Source organism: Malaclemys terrapin, chromosome 18 (assembly GCF_027887155.1).
Source record: "Malaclemys terrapin pileata isolate rMalTer1 chromosome 18, rMalTer1.hap1, whole genome shotgun sequence".
NCBI classification, from domain to species: Eukaryota; Metazoa; Chordata; order Testudines; family Emydidae; genus Malaclemys; species Malaclemys terrapin.
The window spans coordinates 24,354,908-24,374,393 of record NC_071522.1 but is presented as its reverse complement, the minus strand read 5'-3'; the positions used below and the strand labels follow the sequence as shown (position 1 = coordinate 24,374,393).

General features: G+C 56.5%; 1 protein-coding gene across 5 annotated transcripts in view; it reads right to left on the bottom strand.

Annotated features, from left to right (window-relative positions):
* ELN (elastin) overlaps nucleotides 1-19,486 on the bottom strand; it is a 103,017-nt gene that overhangs the window by 59,195 nt on the left and 24,336 nt on the right. For 3 of the 5 annotated variants that reach the window (XM_054008267.1, XM_054008266.1, XM_054008265.1), the window contains 8 exons: nucleotides 19,265-19,300; nucleotides 18,643-18,741; nucleotides 17,730-17,798; nucleotides 17,526-17,594; nucleotides 17,385-17,432; nucleotides 11,794-11,865; nucleotides 11,408-11,437; nucleotides 11,053-11,124 (listed from right to left, as the gene is read on the bottom strand). In XM_054008267.1, the coding sequence (XP_053864242.1) occupies nucleotides 11,053-11,124; nucleotides 11,408-11,437; nucleotides 11,794-11,865; nucleotides 17,385-17,432; nucleotides 17,526-17,594; nucleotides 17,730-17,798; nucleotides 18,643-18,741; nucleotides 19,265-19,300 (495 nt within the window). The remainder of the gene's footprint in view (nucleotides 1-11,052; nucleotides 11,125-11,407; nucleotides 11,438-11,793; nucleotides 11,866-17,384; nucleotides 17,433-17,525; nucleotides 17,595-17,729; nucleotides 17,799-18,642; nucleotides 18,742-19,264; nucleotides 19,301-19,486) is intronic. The other 2 variants (XM_054008264.1, XM_054008263.1) reach the window with 2 other exon arrangements.

The following is a 19,486-nucleotide window of genomic DNA, read 5'->3' as shown; positions in this document are numbered from 1 at the left end:
CTCTTCAGTACTGCCTGGTCAGACAACCCATGCAAAGGGAGACCTGGCTGCTACTCCCCCAAGAGACACAGGGCAGTCGCTGCTACAGAAAGGTGATAGCTCCTTAGTCAAATAACTCACAGGAAGGGTGAGTCAGCCTACTCTAAGATTAAATGGCTGTTTGCTTCCTATTCTGGTCACCAATAAAAAGGCAATGTCTGCCTAGTGCAATAACTCACAGAAAGAGCCATCACTGCCTAAGAAAATAATCCACACAAAGACCTAGCGCTGCCTAGTCAAATAACCTACCATAGAAAGGATGATCGCGGCCTATTCTAATAATCTCAAAGGGCCATTGCTTCCAATGCTAATCAATAGAAAGGTAATGTCTTCCTAGAACGGCAACAAATGCCTGTTTAAATTTCCCATAGAAAGGGTAAAAAATGCCTAGTCAAATAACCAATAGAAAGGAGGATTTCTAGCTATGTAAATAACCCACAGAAAGGGCTATGGCTGTATGACGCACTAGGGAGCGGGGTGGATTGACCTGGGAATGTCGTTTAGTTTTACTGGACTGTCTGCATGGGGGATGGGAGAGCAAGGGATGACTTTAGGTGAGGGACGGTACCTGAGCCTGTAACCTGAGCCAGGAAGGGGGGTGGGGGGAGTCGACACCTTTGCCCCGGAAACTGGACAAAGGGAGAGGGGGAGAGAGCCGGCTGAAGGGGTTTTTGGTTTCAGTTTTGGGCTGGCTGGGAAGAGGCAGGGAACCCCAAGTCTGGGGTCTAAGATCCTTGCCCCCCAGAGGGACCTGGCTGAGGGGTCCTGGTTGTACCTACAAGCCCTGCTTGGGACTGTGTTCTTGTCGACTAATAAACCTTTTGTGTTACTGGCTGGCTGAGAGTCACGGTGAATCACAGGAAGTGGGGGGTGCAGGGCTAGGTGACAGGCTGCCTTGTCAAACAACCCCTGGAAAGGGCTATCCCTGCCTACTCCAGTGGCAATGGAAGGGGCAATCCCTTCCTCTTCTAAGAAACAAAAGCAAAGGGAATTGCTGCCTATTCAAATAACCAGTATGAAGGGTGATTGCTGATTTGGAAATACCCCACAGAAAGGATGCTCAAGGCCTAATCACTTACATGACAGAAAGGGTGATCCCAGCGGATTCAAACAGCTGAGAGAAAGGGTGATCACTGCCTGGTAAATAACCGGGAGAAAGGGCGAAGGCTGCCTTGTCAAATAACCCATAGAAAGAGCAATCACTGCCTATTGAAATAGCACATAGAAAGGGTGATCCCTTCCCATTCTCACTGGCAAGAGAAAAGGCAACCACTGCCTACAGAAATAAGCCACACAAAGGGAGATCGCTGCTTGGGAGAGATGGATGCTTAGTCTAATAACCCATAGACATGGGGAAAGCTGCCTAGTCAAATAACCCACAGAGAGGGCCATCTAGGTGTTCTTGGCTTAGCCAAATAACCCGTAGACAGGGTGAAATCTGCTTAGTCAAATTAACCACAGAAAGGGCAAACTCTACCTGGTAAAATAACCCATAGAAAGGACAATCACAGCTTAGCCAATACCCAGTAGAAAGGGTGATCATTGTTTGGTTTGGTAACGTATAGAAAGGGCAATCACACCTTAGCCAATACCCAGTAGAAAGGGTGATCATTGCTTGGTTTAGTAACGTATAGAAAGGACAATCACAGCTTAGCCAATACCCAGTAGAAAGGGTGATCATTGCTTGGTTTAGTAACGTATAGAAAGGACAATCACACCTTAGCCAATACCCAGTAGAAAGGGTGATCATTGCTTGGTTTAGTAACGTATAGAAAGGGCAATCACACCTTAGCCAATACCCAGTAGAAAGGGTGATCATTGCTTGGTTTAGTAACGTATAGAAAGGACAATCACAGCTTAGCCAATACCCAGTAGAAAGGGTGATCATTGCTTGGTTTAGTAACCTATAGAAAGGACAATCACAGCTTAGCCAATACCCAGTAGAAAGGGTGATCATTGCTTGGTTTAGTAACCTATAGAAAGGGCAAGCGCCACCTACTCAAATAAGCACAGGAGGGGCACTCCCTGCCCAGTCCAGTAACGTTTAGGGTACGTCTACACAGCTGCTGGGAGCACGGCTCCCGGCTTAGGCAGACAGACTCATGCTAGCAGGGCTCGAGTTAGCCCAGTATAACTAGCAGTGTGGACGCTACAGCTCTGGCGAAGACTCAAGCTAGCCACCCAAGCTCAAGCCCAGGGGGCTGGGTAGGCGTGAGCTCAGGTGGCTTGGCCTGAGCTTCAACGTCCACACAACTGTTTTCAGTGCCAGCTTGAGACCCACTAGCACATGTCTCTCTGCCCAGGCTGGGAAGCTCGCTGCCAGCGGCACTGTAGACACACCCTAGAAAAGACACTCATTTCCTGTTCACACCGCCAATGGAAAGGGTGGACGCTGCCTAGGCTGGAAATGGGGATAGTCAAATAGCCGATATATGTGGCCATCACTGCCTATTGGTGTAACCAGTAGAAAGGGCAATCACTGCCTATTCAGATAACCCACAGCAGGGTGATTTCTGCCTCTTCAGGTAACCCATAGAAAGGGCGATAGCTGTCTAGTCAAGTAACCCAGAGAAAGAGCTGGCAAGGCCGAGGCAAATAACCCACTGAAAGAGCAATCTCTACTGAATCAAACAGCTGATAGAAAGGCCAAACAATGCCTAGTCAAAACATCAATCAAGTCATTGCTGCCCATTCAAATAACCATACAAAGGGCGATCGCTGCCTAGTCAAATAACCCACAGAAAGGGCCATAGCATCATATTCAGATAACCCACAGAAAGGGAGATAGCATCCAAGTCAAATGACCAAATGGGCTATTGACACCTAGTCAAATATCCTCTAGAAAGGCTGAGTGTATCATATTCAAATATCCTCTAGAAAGGGTGATTGCTGATTATTGAAATAACTCACCGAAAGGATGATCGAAGTGTGGTCAAATAAACAGCAGAAAAGCTGATCCCTTTCAAATAACTGATAGAAACCGTGATCGCTGCCTATTCAAATAACCATAGGAAGAGCAATCACTACCTCACATAAAGGGCTTTCGTCACTTAGTCAAATCACTACGGGAATCATTTATAAACAGGCAATCACATATTCCAATAGCTTTAACAGGACGATTGCTGACTAGTCAAATAACCTAGAGAGGGTGATCGCTGCCTGTTGAAATAATGCATAGAAATGGCAACTGATGCCTAGTCAACTAAACCATTGAACGGGCAGATTCTGGGCTTATTCAGATTACTGATGGCGATGGCGATCGAGGCCTAGGCTAATAACAAACAGAAAGAGCTATCCACACCTGGTCAAATCACCCACAAAAAGGGTGAAAGCTGCCCATTCAAACAACTGGTAGGGAGGTCGATGGCTGCCTAGTCAAACAGCTAATACACAGAGCGATTGTTACTTACACATAGAAAGGGTGATCACTGCTTAGAGCACTGCCTACACGACCGCGCTTACAGCTGCACTGATCCAGCTGAGGTACTGCTAGTGCCGAGGGGAGAGAGCTCGCCCGTCAACTTCATTCATCCACCCCCAATGAGCAGTGGTAGCTATGCTGGCGTGAGAAACTCTCCTGCCGACATAGTGTTGTCCACGCCAGCACTTAGGTCGGAGTAACTTACATCGCTTGGGAGGGTGGCTAATTCACATCCGGAAGCAACACAAGTTGTACCGACCGAAGCTGTGGCATGTACATAGCCTTAGCCAAAGAACGGATAGAAAGGGTGATTTCCGCCTACTCAAATGACACAAGGAAAGGGTGATCCCCATCCCATCCTTATCGCTGCCTATGGAAATAACCCATAAAAAGGGTGATGACGAGAACGACCTATTGAAATAACCAATACAAAGAGCGATTGCTGCTCTTCAAAAGGCCATTGCTACCTAGTCGTAGGCTGATCGCTGCCTACTCAAGTAGTGGACAGAAAGGGCAATCAGTGTGTAGTCAAATAAACAATAGAAAAGACAATGGTTTCTGATTCAAATAACCAAAAGAAGGGAGATTGACACCTAGTCTAATAAGTGACAGAAATGTCAACCAACATCAACTGAAATAACTGTTAAAAAGGGTGATTGCATTATATTAAAATAACCCATAGAAAGGGCAATAAGTGCCTGTTCTACTAACCACAGAATGGGTGAGGCATCCTAGTCAAATAACCAACAGAAAGAGCACCTGAGGCCTCGTCAAATAACCATAGAAAGGGGGATTGAAGCCTTGTCAAATAACCATAGAAAGGGGGATTGAGGCCTAGACAAATAACCATAGAATGGGGGATTGAGGCCTCGTCAAATAACCATAGAAAGGGGGATTGAGGCCTAGACAAATAACCATAGAAAGGGGGATTGAGGCCTCGTCAAATAACCATCAAATGGGGGATTGAGGCCTCGTCAAATAACCATTGAATGGGGGATTGAGGCCTCGTCAAATAACCATAGAATGGGGGAAGAATGGGGGATTGAGGCCTAGACAAATAACCATAGAAAGGGGGATTGAGGCCTCATCAAATAACCATCGAATGGGGGATTGAGGCCTAGACAAATAACCATAAAAATGGGGATCATATCCTATTCGAATAAGCCTATGGGAAAGGCAATTGATACCTAGTCAAGGCAGAGTCCTTGCTGCCTATTCCAATAATCCTAGAAGAGGTGAGTGCTACTGTCACGGAGCTATAGCCCAAGGAGGAATCCCTTCAGGGTGCCAGAACTCGAAGGGGTCCCACTCCTCCTTCAGGGGACCATGTGGCCTCAACACCTTTGAGACTGAGCCTCTGGGCTCTAGCACTCCTGTTTCACACCATAGCTCTAAGATAGACTCCAGTTCTGAGACTTTCTGCCCTCTTCAGGGATCAATGCACCTCAGCAGGTATTGACAGTGACACCAGGCAGCCTTTTCAACACAAAGAAGTGTTTATTAGGCAACTGGCACGCACCATTGGGGAGTCCTTAGGGTACAATAAAGAAGCAAAGGTTAAGGCATGGTCCATACTGGCTAAAGCAGAGGTGCGGAACCTTTTTTCTATCAGGGGTCATTGACCCACAGAAAAAATCAGCCATGGGCTACAGACAGCCCCGTGGGGGTGGGGAGAGGGAGGGGGAGGTTCAGGGCTTCCCCTAAGCTCTGGGGTGGGGCCAGAAACAAGGGGTTCAGGATGCAGGAGGGGGCTCCGGACTGGGGCAGGGAATTGGGGTGTGGGAGGGGGTGAGGGCTCTGGGATGGGCTGGGGATGAAGGTTTGGGGCTCTGGGCTGGGGCCAAGGGGTTTGGAGTGTGGGATTGGGATCAGGTCTGGGACAGGAGGTTGGGGTGCGGGAGGGCGCTCAGGACTGGGGCAGGGGGTTGGGGTTATCTGAGAGGGAATTAGGGTGTGGGAGGGAGTTCCAATCTGGGGCAGGAGGTTCGCGGTGTGGGCTCCGGCCGGCCAGTCCTTACCTCCAGTGGTTCCCGGTCTGCAGCGCAGCGGGGCTAAGGCAGGCTCCCTGCCTTCCCTGGCTCCGTGTTGCTCCCAGAAACGGCCGCCATGTCCGGCCCCCAGAAAGAGGGGCCAGGGGGCTCTGCGCAGTGCGCGCTGCCCATGCTCACAGGCGCTGTGTTCACAGCTCCCATTGGCCGCAGTTCCCAGCCAATGGGGGCTGTGGAGCCAGCACTGGGGGCAGGGACAGCGCACGGAGTTTCCCTGATCGCCTCTGCTCTTAGGGGCCGCAGGGTCATGCTGGCGCTTTCGGGAGCTGGAGCCGACCTTATCTTCTCCCCACAGCAGGGCGAGCCAGCGCTTGTGGCTCCAGCCCCGTAGGGGGTGCCAAGGCTCTGGGCTTATGGCTCCTGCACGGAGACTTGCTGTGGGCCGCATAAAATTAAGCAGTGGGCTGGACCCAGCCCATGAGCTGTAGGTTCCCCACCCCCTGAGCTAAAGCCAGGGGTCCCTTGACCATCCTGCTCTAGGAACCATCTTGGTTTCTTTTCAGTCAATTTCTGCCCCTTGTCTGTCAGTCCCAGGTCAAACCTATATCCAGAGCCCTGCTTGGATACAAAATTTGTATCCACATCAGATCTGTGATCTACAAAAATAGTCCGCAGATTTGCAGGGCTTTACCTGGGTTTCTCAAAAGGCCAGTTCTTATCCTAGCTTCTGGTCACCTCTTGGTCCATTGTCCTCCTGCAGGACACTTACTGAGTTCACATGTTCTGCCTGCTGGAGTTTCCCATTGTTACGCATCAATTGTTTGGTCCTTGGGGTTCCCATTGTCATTCTGGATCCTCTATTGATAGGGGTCAGTTTCAGCCACAACAACACATTCATATCACCCCAGGCAGTTACGTGACCCAAACACCTCATGGATCCTGCTTTGCCCTGGGAGCAGCATTTAAACCCTTCTGCAGTTGCAATCCTTAGTCGAGTAAGTCCTGTCATGCATATCATTCATCAGAAAACTCCCATTGGTCACAGCTACCTAGTGAAATGACCCATAGAACAGGTTCAGATAACTGCCTGTTCAAATAGCCACAGAAAGGACGCTTGCTGCCTACTCAAATACTGACAGAAAGAGTGACTGGGGCCTATTCAATTAACCCGCCAAAATTGCGGCCTATGGAAACACCCCCTAGAAAGTGTCATCGCTATCTGTTCTAATAACCCATAGCAAGAGCAATTGCTGTTTATTCAAACAACCCACAGAAGGTGTGATCGAGGCCTAGCCACGGTAGCCGACTGAGGCCTATTCAGTTTCACTGGAGTTTTTGTACCGGGTAGGGTTACCATATTTTGAGCCTCCAAAAGGAGGACACTCCACGGGGCCCCGCCCCCGCCCCCAGCCCCGCCCGCACACCCGCCCCAACTCCGCCCCTTCCCCAAAGTCCCCGCCCCAACTCCGCCCCCTCCCCTGCTTCCCGCGAACATTTGATTCGCGGGAAGCCTGAAGCAGGTAAGGAGGCTGTGGGGGGAGGAGGCGCGGCCCAGTCTGGCCCCCCTGGCGTCTCCAGCCTGGGTCGGCTCGGGCCCTGGGGTGCCGGCCCGGCCCCCGGGCCCCCGGCCGAGCACCCCCGGCCCGCCCAGCACTGCCGGTCCCCGGCCCGGTCCCCGGCCCCCAGCTCGGCACTGCCGGCCTGGCCCCCGGCCCGGCCCCCGGCTCGGCACCGCACCGCCAGCCCGGCCCCCGGCTCGGCACCGCTGGCCCGGCCCCGCCAGCCCCCGGCTCGGCACCGCCAGCCCCCGGCTCCCGGCTTGGCACCGCCGACCGCCGGCCCGGCCCCCGGCCCAGCACCGCCGGCCCCGCATGTCCCAATTTTCCCGGACATGTCCGGCTTTTTGGGATTTCCCCCCGGACGGGGATTTGGAGCCCAAAAAGCCGGACATGTCCGGGAAAATCTGGACGTATGGTAACCCTAGTACCAGGGAGTTTCACAAGAGTAATAGCTAGAGTCAAACCTTCATTTGTAGGCCTGGAGCTCGCAGGTGGAGACCCAGAATCCTTGTTCTCAGGACAGTGGCCCTTTATAGCTGGGACAGTCTATATTCTGGCCTAGGTTAGACGGAGGTCCAACTAGATGATCCCAATAGTCAAGCTATGAAGTCTATGACTAACCACCAGGACCCAGGATGATGCCTCCCGCCACAAGGAAGCTGACATCTTAGAAAATATCAGCTGGTGTTAAACGTGCTCGGAGGGGCAGCTAGCCCCACCCAGCCTCACTCCTACCCCCCAAACAGAGGCACATTTTGTGAAAAATGCCTTACTGTATCAAGCCTGGGGGCTTTTGCCCCTCGACCCATATTTAGGCACCCAGAAAAGTTTCCTGATTCAGTCTGGCCAACTGCAAGCATTCAGAAACAACAAGTCAGGCCCAAACCCCATAAAACCAGGAGACTGGCTTAAAAATAAGCCATGTGGAGGGTTCACAGGCAAGGGGAAGCTGCGAAGCTGAGCTCAGAACCTGTGAGATCATGGGAGACTTTAAACAATGCTCAGGAGGGTGGGACTCATGCTAAAATGGCAGGAATTTACAGTGCAGGGGTAGCACTAACCAAACTAGAGTGCCTGGGAGAAAAAGCCCTTCTCCCTGCCCGGGCTCAGGTGGGGAGCCCAGCACTCCGACAAGGGCTGCTGCAGCAGGGCCGGCTTTAGGAAGGGCGGGGCCCAATTCGAACATTTTCAGCGGGGCCCCGGCAGGGATGACTAACAAAAAAAATAATGTAAAAAAAAGCCTTTCATTTCTTCCATGTATTATTTACTTTCTATAACTATATAAATAATAAAATTATATATTATGTACATTGCATCATATATGCTGTTGATCGGTTATTAATGAGCTCCGTTTCACGTGTGTGGGTCCCCGCCACTCCCTGGGGATGTGCTAGGGTGACCAGATGTCCTGATTTTATAGGGACAGTCTCAATTTTTGGGTCTTTTTCTTATATGATCCTATTATCCCCCATCCCCGTCCCGATTTTTCACACTTGCTGTCTTGTCACCCTAGTGGTGTGCACATGTGTGGGTCCCAGCTGCTCCCTGCCCCCCTCATTGAAGCAGGTGTGCAGGGTTAATGCCCTGGGAACTGCAGGGCACCAGTGGACATGGGGCTGGCTGGAGGCAGGGCAGGGGCTCACTGGAGGTAGGGTCTGGCTGCAGGCAGGGCAAGGGGTGCGGGGCTGGCTGGAGACAGGGGTGTGTGGGGCTGGCTGGCTTTGGGCAGGGCCGCAGGGGGGTGCGGCAGGGGTTGCCTGGAGACAGGGCAGGGGGTGCGGCAGAGGCTGGCTGTGGGCAGGGGGTGCAGGGCTGGCTGCAGGCAGGGCAGGGGGGCGGGGCTGGTGCGGGCAGAACGGGGGGGCAGGGCTGGAGGTAGGGCAGGGGTGCAGCAGGGGCTGGCTGCGGACAGGGGGTGAAGGGCTGGCTGGAGACGGGGCTGGCTGTGGGCAGGGCAGGGGGTGCGGGGCTGGTGCGGGGACGGGGTGCAGCAGAGGCAGCTGGAGCCCCGGCCCTTTAAATAGCCCCCGAGTCCCCCGCTATCCCAGGGCTCTGGGGGGCTATTTAAAGGGCCCGGGGCTCCCCTGCTTCTACTGCCCCGGCCCTTTAAATAGCCGCGGGAGCCCTGCGGAAGTGGCGGGGCTCCAGTGGCTATTTAAAGGGCCGGGGCGGTAGAGGCAGTGGGAGCCCCGGACTTTTTAAATAGCCCCCAGAGCCCCGCAGCCCTACCCCAGGGCTCCAGCAGTGGGGGTCTGGTAGCAATTTAAAGGGCCTGGGGCTCCGGGAGGGTATTTCTGTGGAGGGCTGAGCAGAGAAGCAGAGGGACCCAGATCGTTAGCACTGACAGCGCTTGGTGGAGAGCCCTGCAGCATGAGGGGAGGGGTGGGGGAGTGCTGCCTGGAGCAGGGAGATGCTGAGAGCATGGCTCCCCGGTGGGGCTATCTCCTGCGATTTATTAATGGCGGCTCCCCAGTAAGTGGGTCAGCTGGCGGCGGGGCGGCGTCTGGGCTCTGGGCCACTGGTGGGGCTGTGCTGCAGAAGAAGCCAGGTGCTGCCTCAGCCGTACATTGATGGCTTGCTCGTTAGCACCAGGCACCCCATCAAAGACAGTCTGGGGCAGCGGCTAGGCGGCGGAGCCGTGCTGTGGGGGAGATGCCAGACAGCTCTGGGAGAGATCTCACTGAGTGGCTCTTTGGCTTCCCAGGAATACTGCTCAGGAAGAGAAGGGCCCTAATGAGTGTAACTCTGCCTCTGCGGGAGGAAGTCGGCCTGGTTCAAGTATTTCTGCCTCTCACTGCGATGGGCCCCAGTGGGGGAATCTGGCTGGTCTGGCGAGGAGTTTTATATTGCACTGCCCTGTCTGTCTGGGACCCTGCCCAGCACCAGGGGCTCTCGAGGCCAGGGTCACCTCTCTCCAGGGAGGCTGCTACCAAAGAAGCAGTTTGTAACCATGGAAACCAGTTATCCTCAGAGATAGGGCTTAAAAACTACCCCTTGCTAACAGCCCTGTGGGAGCAGCTTCCCTGGCCTGGCTTTGACCCCCTTCCTCCCGTCCCGGCGGCGTCTGCTGCAGAGTCCTGGATCAGCATGTTGCACAATAAACCTTGGCAACGGCAAGTTTCCCCAGCCTGCCAGTAGAGACACTGCAGCGCTCCCAGGGCCTATGGGTTCAGGCTGCTGGCGCTGGGACCCACCCTACCTGCAGCAGCTCCCAGCCCTCGCCTGCGTGTCTCTGGACAGCCCAGCCAAGGCACACATCTGACGTGTCCCCAGCCCTGCGCTCGCATTCTCCTGCTCATCTCCTGTGGAGTAGGGGTAAAACAAGACGGGTCTCGCCTTCATATTACCCTCGCCTACCCTACTGTTCCCCTCCACCCCGGCAGACGCAAGGAGCCAGCCCTGCTCCCCACAGGGAGACAGAGCGGGGCACGGACTGGTGTCCTCACACATGGGAGGCTAAAGCTAGGTCCCTGGCCAGGTGATGCCTGAGCACAGCAGCTCTCACGGACTTCCAGGCAGGCCATTTTCTAGGTGCTACTATGGATTCAGGGCCTCATGTTGGAATTGTCACCCGCGGATCAGCTAGCAGCAGCCCTGGAGTAAGAGTTGCACCAAATATGAACATGTTTGTACAGCACCGAGCGCAGTGTGGTCCTGGGCTAAGCGCTGCAGTAATACAAATAATAAAGAAGAAGCCTATAGGATCCAAAGGAAAGGAAGAGCTGTTAACATGTATTGCTTGCCAGCCTCTCTGTGCCTCCCCCTTCCCCTGCCCCCTCCCTGCTCTGGTAGAGAGTCCAGTGCTTCCTGGGCTTGCCCTGGGCACAGGTCTTTCCTGCTCCCACATGCCAGCGCTCAGGGTCAGGGCCAGGTGGCTGTCCTGGGGATGGCAGGAAGGGCTGGGGCTCAGAGTCAGGTCTAAGTGCAGTGGGAAAGGCAGGGCTCAGCTAGGGGAAATCCCCCAGCAGAGCAGCAGTAACTCCAGCTCTCCCCAAAGGCAAAGCTAGGGAAGGTTTGCCCCCTCCTGCCCAGCCCGGCTACTTACCCGGGAGCTTGGGGGCTTTGATGGGATATCCCAGAGGGACGCCGGGCTGCTGGCCCCCGAAGCCTCCGAATCCTGAAAGACAACAGCAGAAATTCTCAGGCGAATGCGCAGTGCTCCTGCCAGCACCTGCTCCATGAGCCCGCCACCAGCCGAAGGGGACCAGGGGAGTGTCTGTGGGCTGTCCAGAATCCCAGAGCAAGAACAGAGCAGAGCAGGAAGCAACATGTGGGCAGAGCTGGGGGCTCTGAGACCCTGACTGCAGCATGGGCAGGCCCTGAGGCTGTACAGACATCACTTGGGTATATGGATCATGCAAATGAAAGCATGCAGCAGGCTGGGAAACCAGGCAACTCACCGGGAATTCCTGCAAGGGCTCCTACTCCTCCTGTTAAAGAGAGAAACCGGTACATGAGCCTCACAGCCAGCCAATATGGGACTGAGCTAGTCCATACAGGCCTGAGCTGGTCCATATGGGTCCATACGGGTCCATACAGGCCTGAGCAGGTCTATATGGGCCTGAGACAATCAATGTAGGCCTCCACCTCACCCAAGTCCCCCCCTACACCCTGTGACAACCCCAGGAAAATGTGCCCTCTCCTACCCCGTGCACTCTTGGCATGATGAAGGATGCAGCCGCCTATAATCTCTGCCCAGCCCTGGCCGCCCACCCCAGCCCACACAGGAGCCATGGCAGCCCCCACCCCACTGGTACCTGAAACTCCCTGGGGAAGGACAACATACCTGGGGCTTTTGCCTTGACTCCAGTCCCAGTGGGCACACCAGGCAGGACGCCTATGCCAGGGTAACGGACCCCTACAACACAGTGCAGAGGGAGCTAACTGAATGCAGGGCAGGGACACCCCCAATGACAGCACCACCAGCCCCCCTGCATCGTATTGTGGGGCCGACCCCAGGATGCACCCACCCCTGTCCCAACGCAGACTTTGGGACTGAGAGCCAGGCACCTGTCTGTGTCCCGATCCCAGCTCTATCCCAACTCCCACTAAGCGGCTGCTGTTGGGCTGTTCTGTTCCCTGGCTCAGATCCTGTCACTTCCTCTCTCCTGCAGTCTTGCTCCCCCTCCCCATTCCCATCCTTCTGTCTCCTCCTGAGCCACATGACCCTCAGTGTCCAAAGGGGTCACTGTCTGTAGCTACAGTTGTTACCGGGGCAGGCAAACTTACTACACAGAACACACTGTTGTCATAATATTTATCCAAAAAGTATCTTGCAAGGTATCATATGGACCGGTGACACTGGTCATTGATGTTGCATGATGCCCGTATGTTTAGTGTGTAAGGTTATGGAGCTGTGCTGGAAATACGGTACTATACTCTGTTTAGACCAAGCAATCCAAGCAGAGTGGGTATTGTCTGTCCTAGCCAAAGAAATGCTGGTTTGCCTCTCTGCTTGTGTCTCCAGTGTCACTGAGCAAGGCCATGCCAGAGACAATGGAGATACACTTGCATCTGAGCAACAGGACAAGCCCATCGAGAGAGAATCATAGAATATCAGGGTTGGAAGGGACCTCAGGAGGTCATCTAGTCCAACCCCCTGCTCAATGCAGGACCAATCCCCAACTAAATCATCCAGCCAGGGCTTTGTCAAGCCTGACCTTAAAAACCTCTAAGGAAGGAGAGTCTACCACCTCTCTAGGTAACCCATTCCAGTGTTTCACCACCCTCCGAAAAAGTTTTTCCTAATATCCAACCTAAACCTCCCCCACTGCAACTTGAGACCATTACACCTTGTTCTGTCATCTGGTACCACTGAGAACAGTCTAGATCCATCCTCTTTGGAACCCCCTTTCAGGTAGTTGAAAGCAGCTTCAAATCCCTCCTCATTCTCCTCTTCTGCAGACTAAATAATCCCAGTTCCCTCAGCCTCTCCTCATAAGTCACGTGCTCCAGCCCCCTAATCATTTTTATTGCCCTCCGCTGGACTCTTTCCAATTTTTCCACATCTTTCTTGTAGTGTGGGCCCCAAAACTGGACACAGTACTCCAGATGAGGCCTCCCCAATGTCGAATAGAGGGGAATGATCATGTCCCTCGATCGGCTGGCAATGCCCCTACTTATACATCCCAAAATGCCGTTAGCCTTCTTGGGAACAAGGGCACACTGTCGACTCATATCCAGCTTCTCATCCACTGTAACCCCTAGGTCCTTTTCCACAGAACTGCTACCTAGCCATTCGGTCCCTAATCTGAAGCGGTACATGGGATTCTTCCGTCCTAAGTGCAGGACTCTGCACTTGTCCTTGTTGAATCTCATCAGGTTTCTATTGGCCCAGTCCTCTAATTTGTCTAGGTCCCTCTGTATGCTATCCTTGCCCTCCAGCATATCTACCACTCCGCCCAGTTTAGTGACATCTGCAAACTTGCTGAGGGTGCAATCACGCCATCCTCCAGATCGTTAATGAGAGGGATGAGAGGACAGCAGGGCACCAGCTTCCTGGAACCCAAGCACCAGGGAAGGAAGCTTCATCTGGGGCAGGGGTGAGCAAACTACGGCCCGTGGGCCGGATCCGGCCTGTGGGATTGCCCTGTGGCGCTGTGGGCCCCGTGCTGCTTTCAGCAGCGGCCGGCCCAACATCCCTGCGGCCTCTGGGCCCTTGCCTCCAGGCACCGTCCCCCACAGCTCCCATTGGCTGGGAACGGGGAACCGCGGCCAATGGGAGCTTTGGGGAAGGTATCTGGAGGCGCAGCAAGTGAAGAGCACAGGGAGCCCTCCGCCCCCCCTCCCCAGGGGCCGCAGTGCTTCCGGGATGGGTGTGGGGCCGGGACAGGGCAGGCAGGCAAGGAGCCTGCCCTGGCCCCAATGCATGCCACTGGCACCCTGGAGCCCAAACCCCTTCTGCACCCCGCCCCCCACCTCCCTGCCCTAAGCCCCCTGCCTGCACCTTGCACCCCTTCTGCAGCCCAACTCCCTGCCCTGAGCCCCCTGCTGCACCCTGCTCCCCTGTGCACCTCAACCCCCTGCCCTGAGCCCCCTGCTGCACCCCGCACCCCTCCTGCACCCCAACCCCCTTCCCTAAGTCCCCTCATACTTCCCGCACCCCTCCTCTGCCCCAATCCCTTGCCCTGAGCCCCTTCCTGCACACCGCACCCCCTCCCTCACTCCGCACTCCCTCCCACACCCCAACCTCCTGCCCCGACCCTGCATGCAATTTCCCCACCCAGATGTGGCCCTCAGCCCAAAAAGTTTGCCCACCCCTGATCTGGGGAGACACTTCCCAAGAACACATTGCTGGGGTTTGCTGGATTATAAAAGGGAAGAAAGGGGACTTGGTTATCCATCACTTAGGGGACAAAGTTCGGTGCATGGTGGGTTCTCCTGCCTGAGGGGCCGGAGCTGCCGGCAGCTGGAAGTAGGTGGGAAAGCAGCTCAGGCAAAGATTGGAGCTTGCCGGAGTGAAGTTTTGCTCAAAGTGATTGTTGTTCTGTTAGTAACCAGACCTGCCCCTTTCCTCTGCTCATTATCACTTCAATCTCTGGTCCTATTAGTAGCCTGATTTAACCCATCTCAGTGCTGTGGGCCGAAGGGAGGTGGAGGCAGCTGCCTTGGTCATTTCTGTGCGTGGCCAGTGCTAGGGGCTGGATGTCTCGGGGGATCTTGGGTCACCTGGAAGGCTCGTTTCAGGCTGGCAGTCTGGAGGAGTTTGCTGGGGAGGCGGGCGGGCGGACTGGCGTGGCAGGGAGCTGACACACAGTCTCCTTCGCTAAGGCAGAGGGGTAACACAGAGGCTTGTGGTTCTAGACACCCTGAGGAAAGCGTCACACCCATCCATCCTTCCCCTCCCCCACCCTCTCATTTCTTCATCTCTCTCCCTGCCCCAGTGCTCCTGGGATGGATGGACCAATTCCTGCCATCCCACGAGCACTGGGGCAGGGAGAGAGATGTGTCCCCTCTGCACGCCAGGGCTGCGCTCAGTGTCTGGGATGCACGATATGCCCCTATCCACTGGGACTTGCCTTCTTACAAGCCACACCAATCTGGGCCATTCTAAAGCAGAGAGGGTATCTAGGTGCCTGGGGCCACATCTACAACCAGTGGACAGGGAGGAGCTTGGGAGATGGGGCCTGGCTTCAAAGGCTCTTGTTCTGATCCAGTCCAGGGGAGGGGGACTGGCTGGCTTAGGGGGTGGGGAATGGGACTCTGGGCCTTTTAGGGGGCACCAGCTCCCATCTGGCCCCTGCGGGGCGGGGGACTGGCTGGCACCAGGGAATTGGAGATGAGAGGTGGGGCTTTTCTCCTCTAGGGTGCGAATCTAACCCCCGATGGCAGTAACCAAAGACTGTTCAGGGTCTCCCATGGCCCTGGGGAGGGGAGGGAGTCGGGCTCCTGGTGCTAGGCACTGTACAGCCCAAGCAGCCATGCCCTGAGGTGGCTCAGTGGTTGTGGGGGCAGCTTGCAGCCTTCTGAGGGCTGGTGGGGGCCAGCTCTGCAGCCGATGTCTCTCTCATGGGCAGCATTGGCACACGGGTCTCCCGGCAGGTGGGCAGGCCCAGGGGCTCCTGTCCTGTGAATGTGGAAGAGGAGCCCAGAGCACACCCCACAGTGGAAATGGCCCAGCAGGCCCCTGCTCCCACACCTGCAGGCTTGTGCAGGGCATGGGGGTGCTGCATTTTCTCATGCACACGCCCTCCCCATTAGAGCTGGGGCTCTGTGGTTACTGTGATCCCCTGTCCCCAGGAATTCCACACCCCTCTTTGCCAGGTCTGTGGCAATGGCAGCTGCCGTCTCTCACCCCGAGTCTCTCCTGCACCCCCTTCACAGCGCCCACTGAGAGCTCTGGGGTTCACAGCCCCAGGCAAAGGTGGAGGTTTCCAGGGCCCTGATCATTCCCACCTCACCCCCAAGCCCCCAGCTCGGGGACGGGGGGAACTGCACCGGGTATCCCTGGGGATATGAACTAGACAAGGGCATTGCCGTGTTTTCCATACTACCCCCCACCCTGACATGTTTGGGCTTTGCTGCCAGCGGTAGCCCCACACCAGTGCAGGGCTGCCCAGAGGATTCAGGGGGCCTGGGGCAAAGCAATTTTGGGGGCCTCTTCCATAAAAAAAAGTTGCAATACTATAGAATACTATATTCTCGTGGGGGCCCTGGGGGCAAATTGCCCCACTTGCCTCCCCCGGGCAGCCCTGCACCAGTGATTTGCCTTTACCCCCACCACTGCTTGGTTTCCATAGCAGCCGCCTACAGGAGCCTGCGCCGTCTCCGCACAGAACAGCGGCACCAATTCAAATAGCTCCTCTCCACCCCACGCGCCAAACCCAAACGGCCCCTCTCCACCCCACGCCCCAAACCCAAACGGCCCCTCTCCACCCCACGCCCCAAACCCAAACGGCCCCTCTCCACCCCACGCCCCAAACCCAAATGCCGCTCTCCACCCCACGCCCCAAACCCAAACGGCCCCTCTCCACCCCACACCCCAAACCCAAATACCCCTCTCCACCCCACACCCCAAACCCAAACAGCCCCTCTCCACCCCACACCCCAAACCCAAATGCCCCTCTCCACCCCACGCCCCAAACCAAAACGGCCCCTCTCCACCCCACACCCCAAACCCAAATGCCCCTCTCCACCCCACGCCCCAAACCAAAACGGCCCCTCTCCACCCCACACCCCAAACCCAAACGCTCCTCTCCACCCCATGCCCCAAACCCAAACGCCCCTCTTCACCCCACGCCCCAAACCAAAAAGGCCCCTCTCCACCCCACACCCCAAACCCAAACAGCCCCTCTCCACCCCACGCCCCAAACCCAAATGGCCCCTCTCCACCCCACACCCGAAAACCAAACAGCCCCTCTCCACCCCACACCCGCAACTTAAACAGCCCCTCTCCACCCCACACCTGAAACCCAAACGGCCCCTCTCCACCCCACGCCCCAAACCCAAACAGCCCCTCTCCACCCCACGCCCCAAACCCAAGCGGCCCCTCTCCACCCCACGCCCCCAACCCAAACAGCCCCTCTCCACCCCACACCCAAACCCAAATGGCCCCTCTCCACCCCACACCCGAAACCCAAATGGCCCCTCTCCACCTCACGCCCCAGTTCCAAACGGCCCCTCTCCACCCCACGCCTGAAACCCAAACAGCCCCTCTCCACCCCACGCCCCCAACCCAAATGGCCCCTCTCCACCCCACGCCCGAAACCCAAACGGCCCCTCTCCACCCCACACCCCCAACGTCCTTCCCAGAGCGAGCTGGTGGCAGTCAGGCTGGCTGGGCAGTGTCCTGACAGACTGGGGACACTGCTACTGGTGGGTCCCTTGGCCACAGACTTCATCAGCGGAGCCCAGTACCAGGGCCCGGCTACCGCTCACCTGTTCCTGGGAGCACGCCACCCGGGTACACCCCTGGAATGCCAATACCTGCCAGCCAAGAAAGGAAGAACAGTGACTGTCTGTCCAGCTGATTGGTCTCACCCTTCCCAGCCCCGCACTAACGCTTTCTCCGTCACCTACCTGGTACCTTGGCAGGTTTCCCTCCAGCGCCTACTCCTGGCTGCACCCCAGTCTGGGGCACTCCAGCACCTGCAGGAGAGCCAGAGGCCATGAGCACTGGACCAGCAGACAGCATGGCAGGCCCCTGCTCCTCTCAGGGCACGGCACGGGGCAGTCAGAGTTGTGCCCAGGGGTGGGCAAGCCCTGGACTGCAACAAATCTTACCTGTGGAGACCCCAACACCGCCGGGTCCACCCACACCGCCGACTCCGCCCACTCCGCCCACACCAGCACCTGGTTACGAAAAGGAAGTGCTGAGCCATAGTGCACAGTGGGATCCCAGCAGGAGACTGGATCCCCGGGTATTTCAGGCTCAGCCCTGGGCCCGGTGCCCAGCTTCGATGGACCATATGCTCCAGGGGTGCGAGCGAAGTTCAGTCTCAGTGGGCACTTTGCTGCGGGCTTCCCCATGCTGCCCTCCTGCCAATGGGTGCCATCCAATGTGGGCTTCCCCACACTGTCCCACAGGCCGCAGGAGTGACAGCCTCTGTTGCATCAGATAGGGAGAGGCCTCCCTGAGCCTGGACAGCAGGATCCCAGCCTGTCTGGTGCCAGCACTGCACACCCAGCTCTGTGCTTCCTATGCACCGACTCCTAACTCCAGCCAGTGCACTCGGCTCAGCACGTGACCCACGGGCACAGTCTCCACAGGGCCCAGCCCTGCCCCTTCGCCCCCAGCTCTCTACCCCACCCCCTGGGCCAGCTCTAGCCCAAGAGACCAGTGCCTCTTGTTTGCCGCTTCACACCTGGCTGGAGACCAGGACCTACCCCAGAGAAGGCAGGAACCCCAGGGCTCATGGCAAGAGAGCCAGGCAAGACAGCAAGGTAAGGGCAGCAGGGGATACCTCTTCAAGCCCAGGGCATGCCAGCTTTGCCAGACCAGGGGAGGCCTGAGCTCCTGGTCTGGCTGCGGTGCCAGGTTCCAGGGTGTCTGGCGATGCCTATCCCAGTGCCTGTCCTAAGCCGGCTTGCAGATGAGTGCAACTGGTGCGTGGCAGTGGCAGCGGGCACCAGGGAGGGGCAGGGGCATGCAGGCACCCTGGATCAGCCCCTGCAGTAGAAAGTCATGTGCACTCACCAGCTTTGGCAGCAGCTTTATAGGCTCCCAGCCCAGCCCCTGGGTAGATGCCACCTGGGTAGACGCCTCCTGGGTAGAAACCTGGCTGGACTACGCCACCTGCCAGAGAGAAGGAGAGTTAGCTGTGACCCGGGAGACTCCAGCTCCATGGGCTGGGGGGATTCACGCCCAGTTAAAAGATCCCAAGATGCTGTGGGGCATCCAGCTGTCCTGTGGCTCCCCGAAAGGGGGGCTCCATCCCTGCCCCATGTGCTTGTGCCTGTGGAGTGGGAGCCAGGCCTGGAGTGCCTGGCACAATGGGGCTCTGACCCTGATGGGGGGGCTGAGGCTGAATCCCCATTGCTCAAGGCTGGGAACAGCCCCAGCTCCCTGGGCCCCACAGCTGCGAAGAAGCCTGGCTCCCCAACCCCCATGCACTGCAAGGTTGTCCAACCTCCTTGGCAGCCTTGCACATCTCAGCACCTGTCTCTGTGGCTTGGGCAAACGGGGATCAGGAGAGGCGCACAAGGATCTGCAGTGTGCGCTGTATGCAAGGGAGTGCCCTGGGTGAGGGGTCCCATGCCAGCCCCTCCGGGGCAGGGCTCAGCCTCCCCAGAGAGCCCCTAAGAGTCAACACACTCACCTGGCTGCAGGCCAAGTGTGCCGAGTCCCCCGAGGCCTGGAAAGAGAAGATTGGTGAGAAGCACTACAATCTCACCCAGCACCATGCCAGGGGAAGGCCAGAGAAACCCTCCACTAACACAAGTCCCAGACGGTGTCGTCTGTGTGGGTGTGAACGGTTCTAGCCCATTCAGCCACGCTCAGCTGGAGCCAGTCGGGAGGGCCCAGTGGCAGCAGCCTGTTC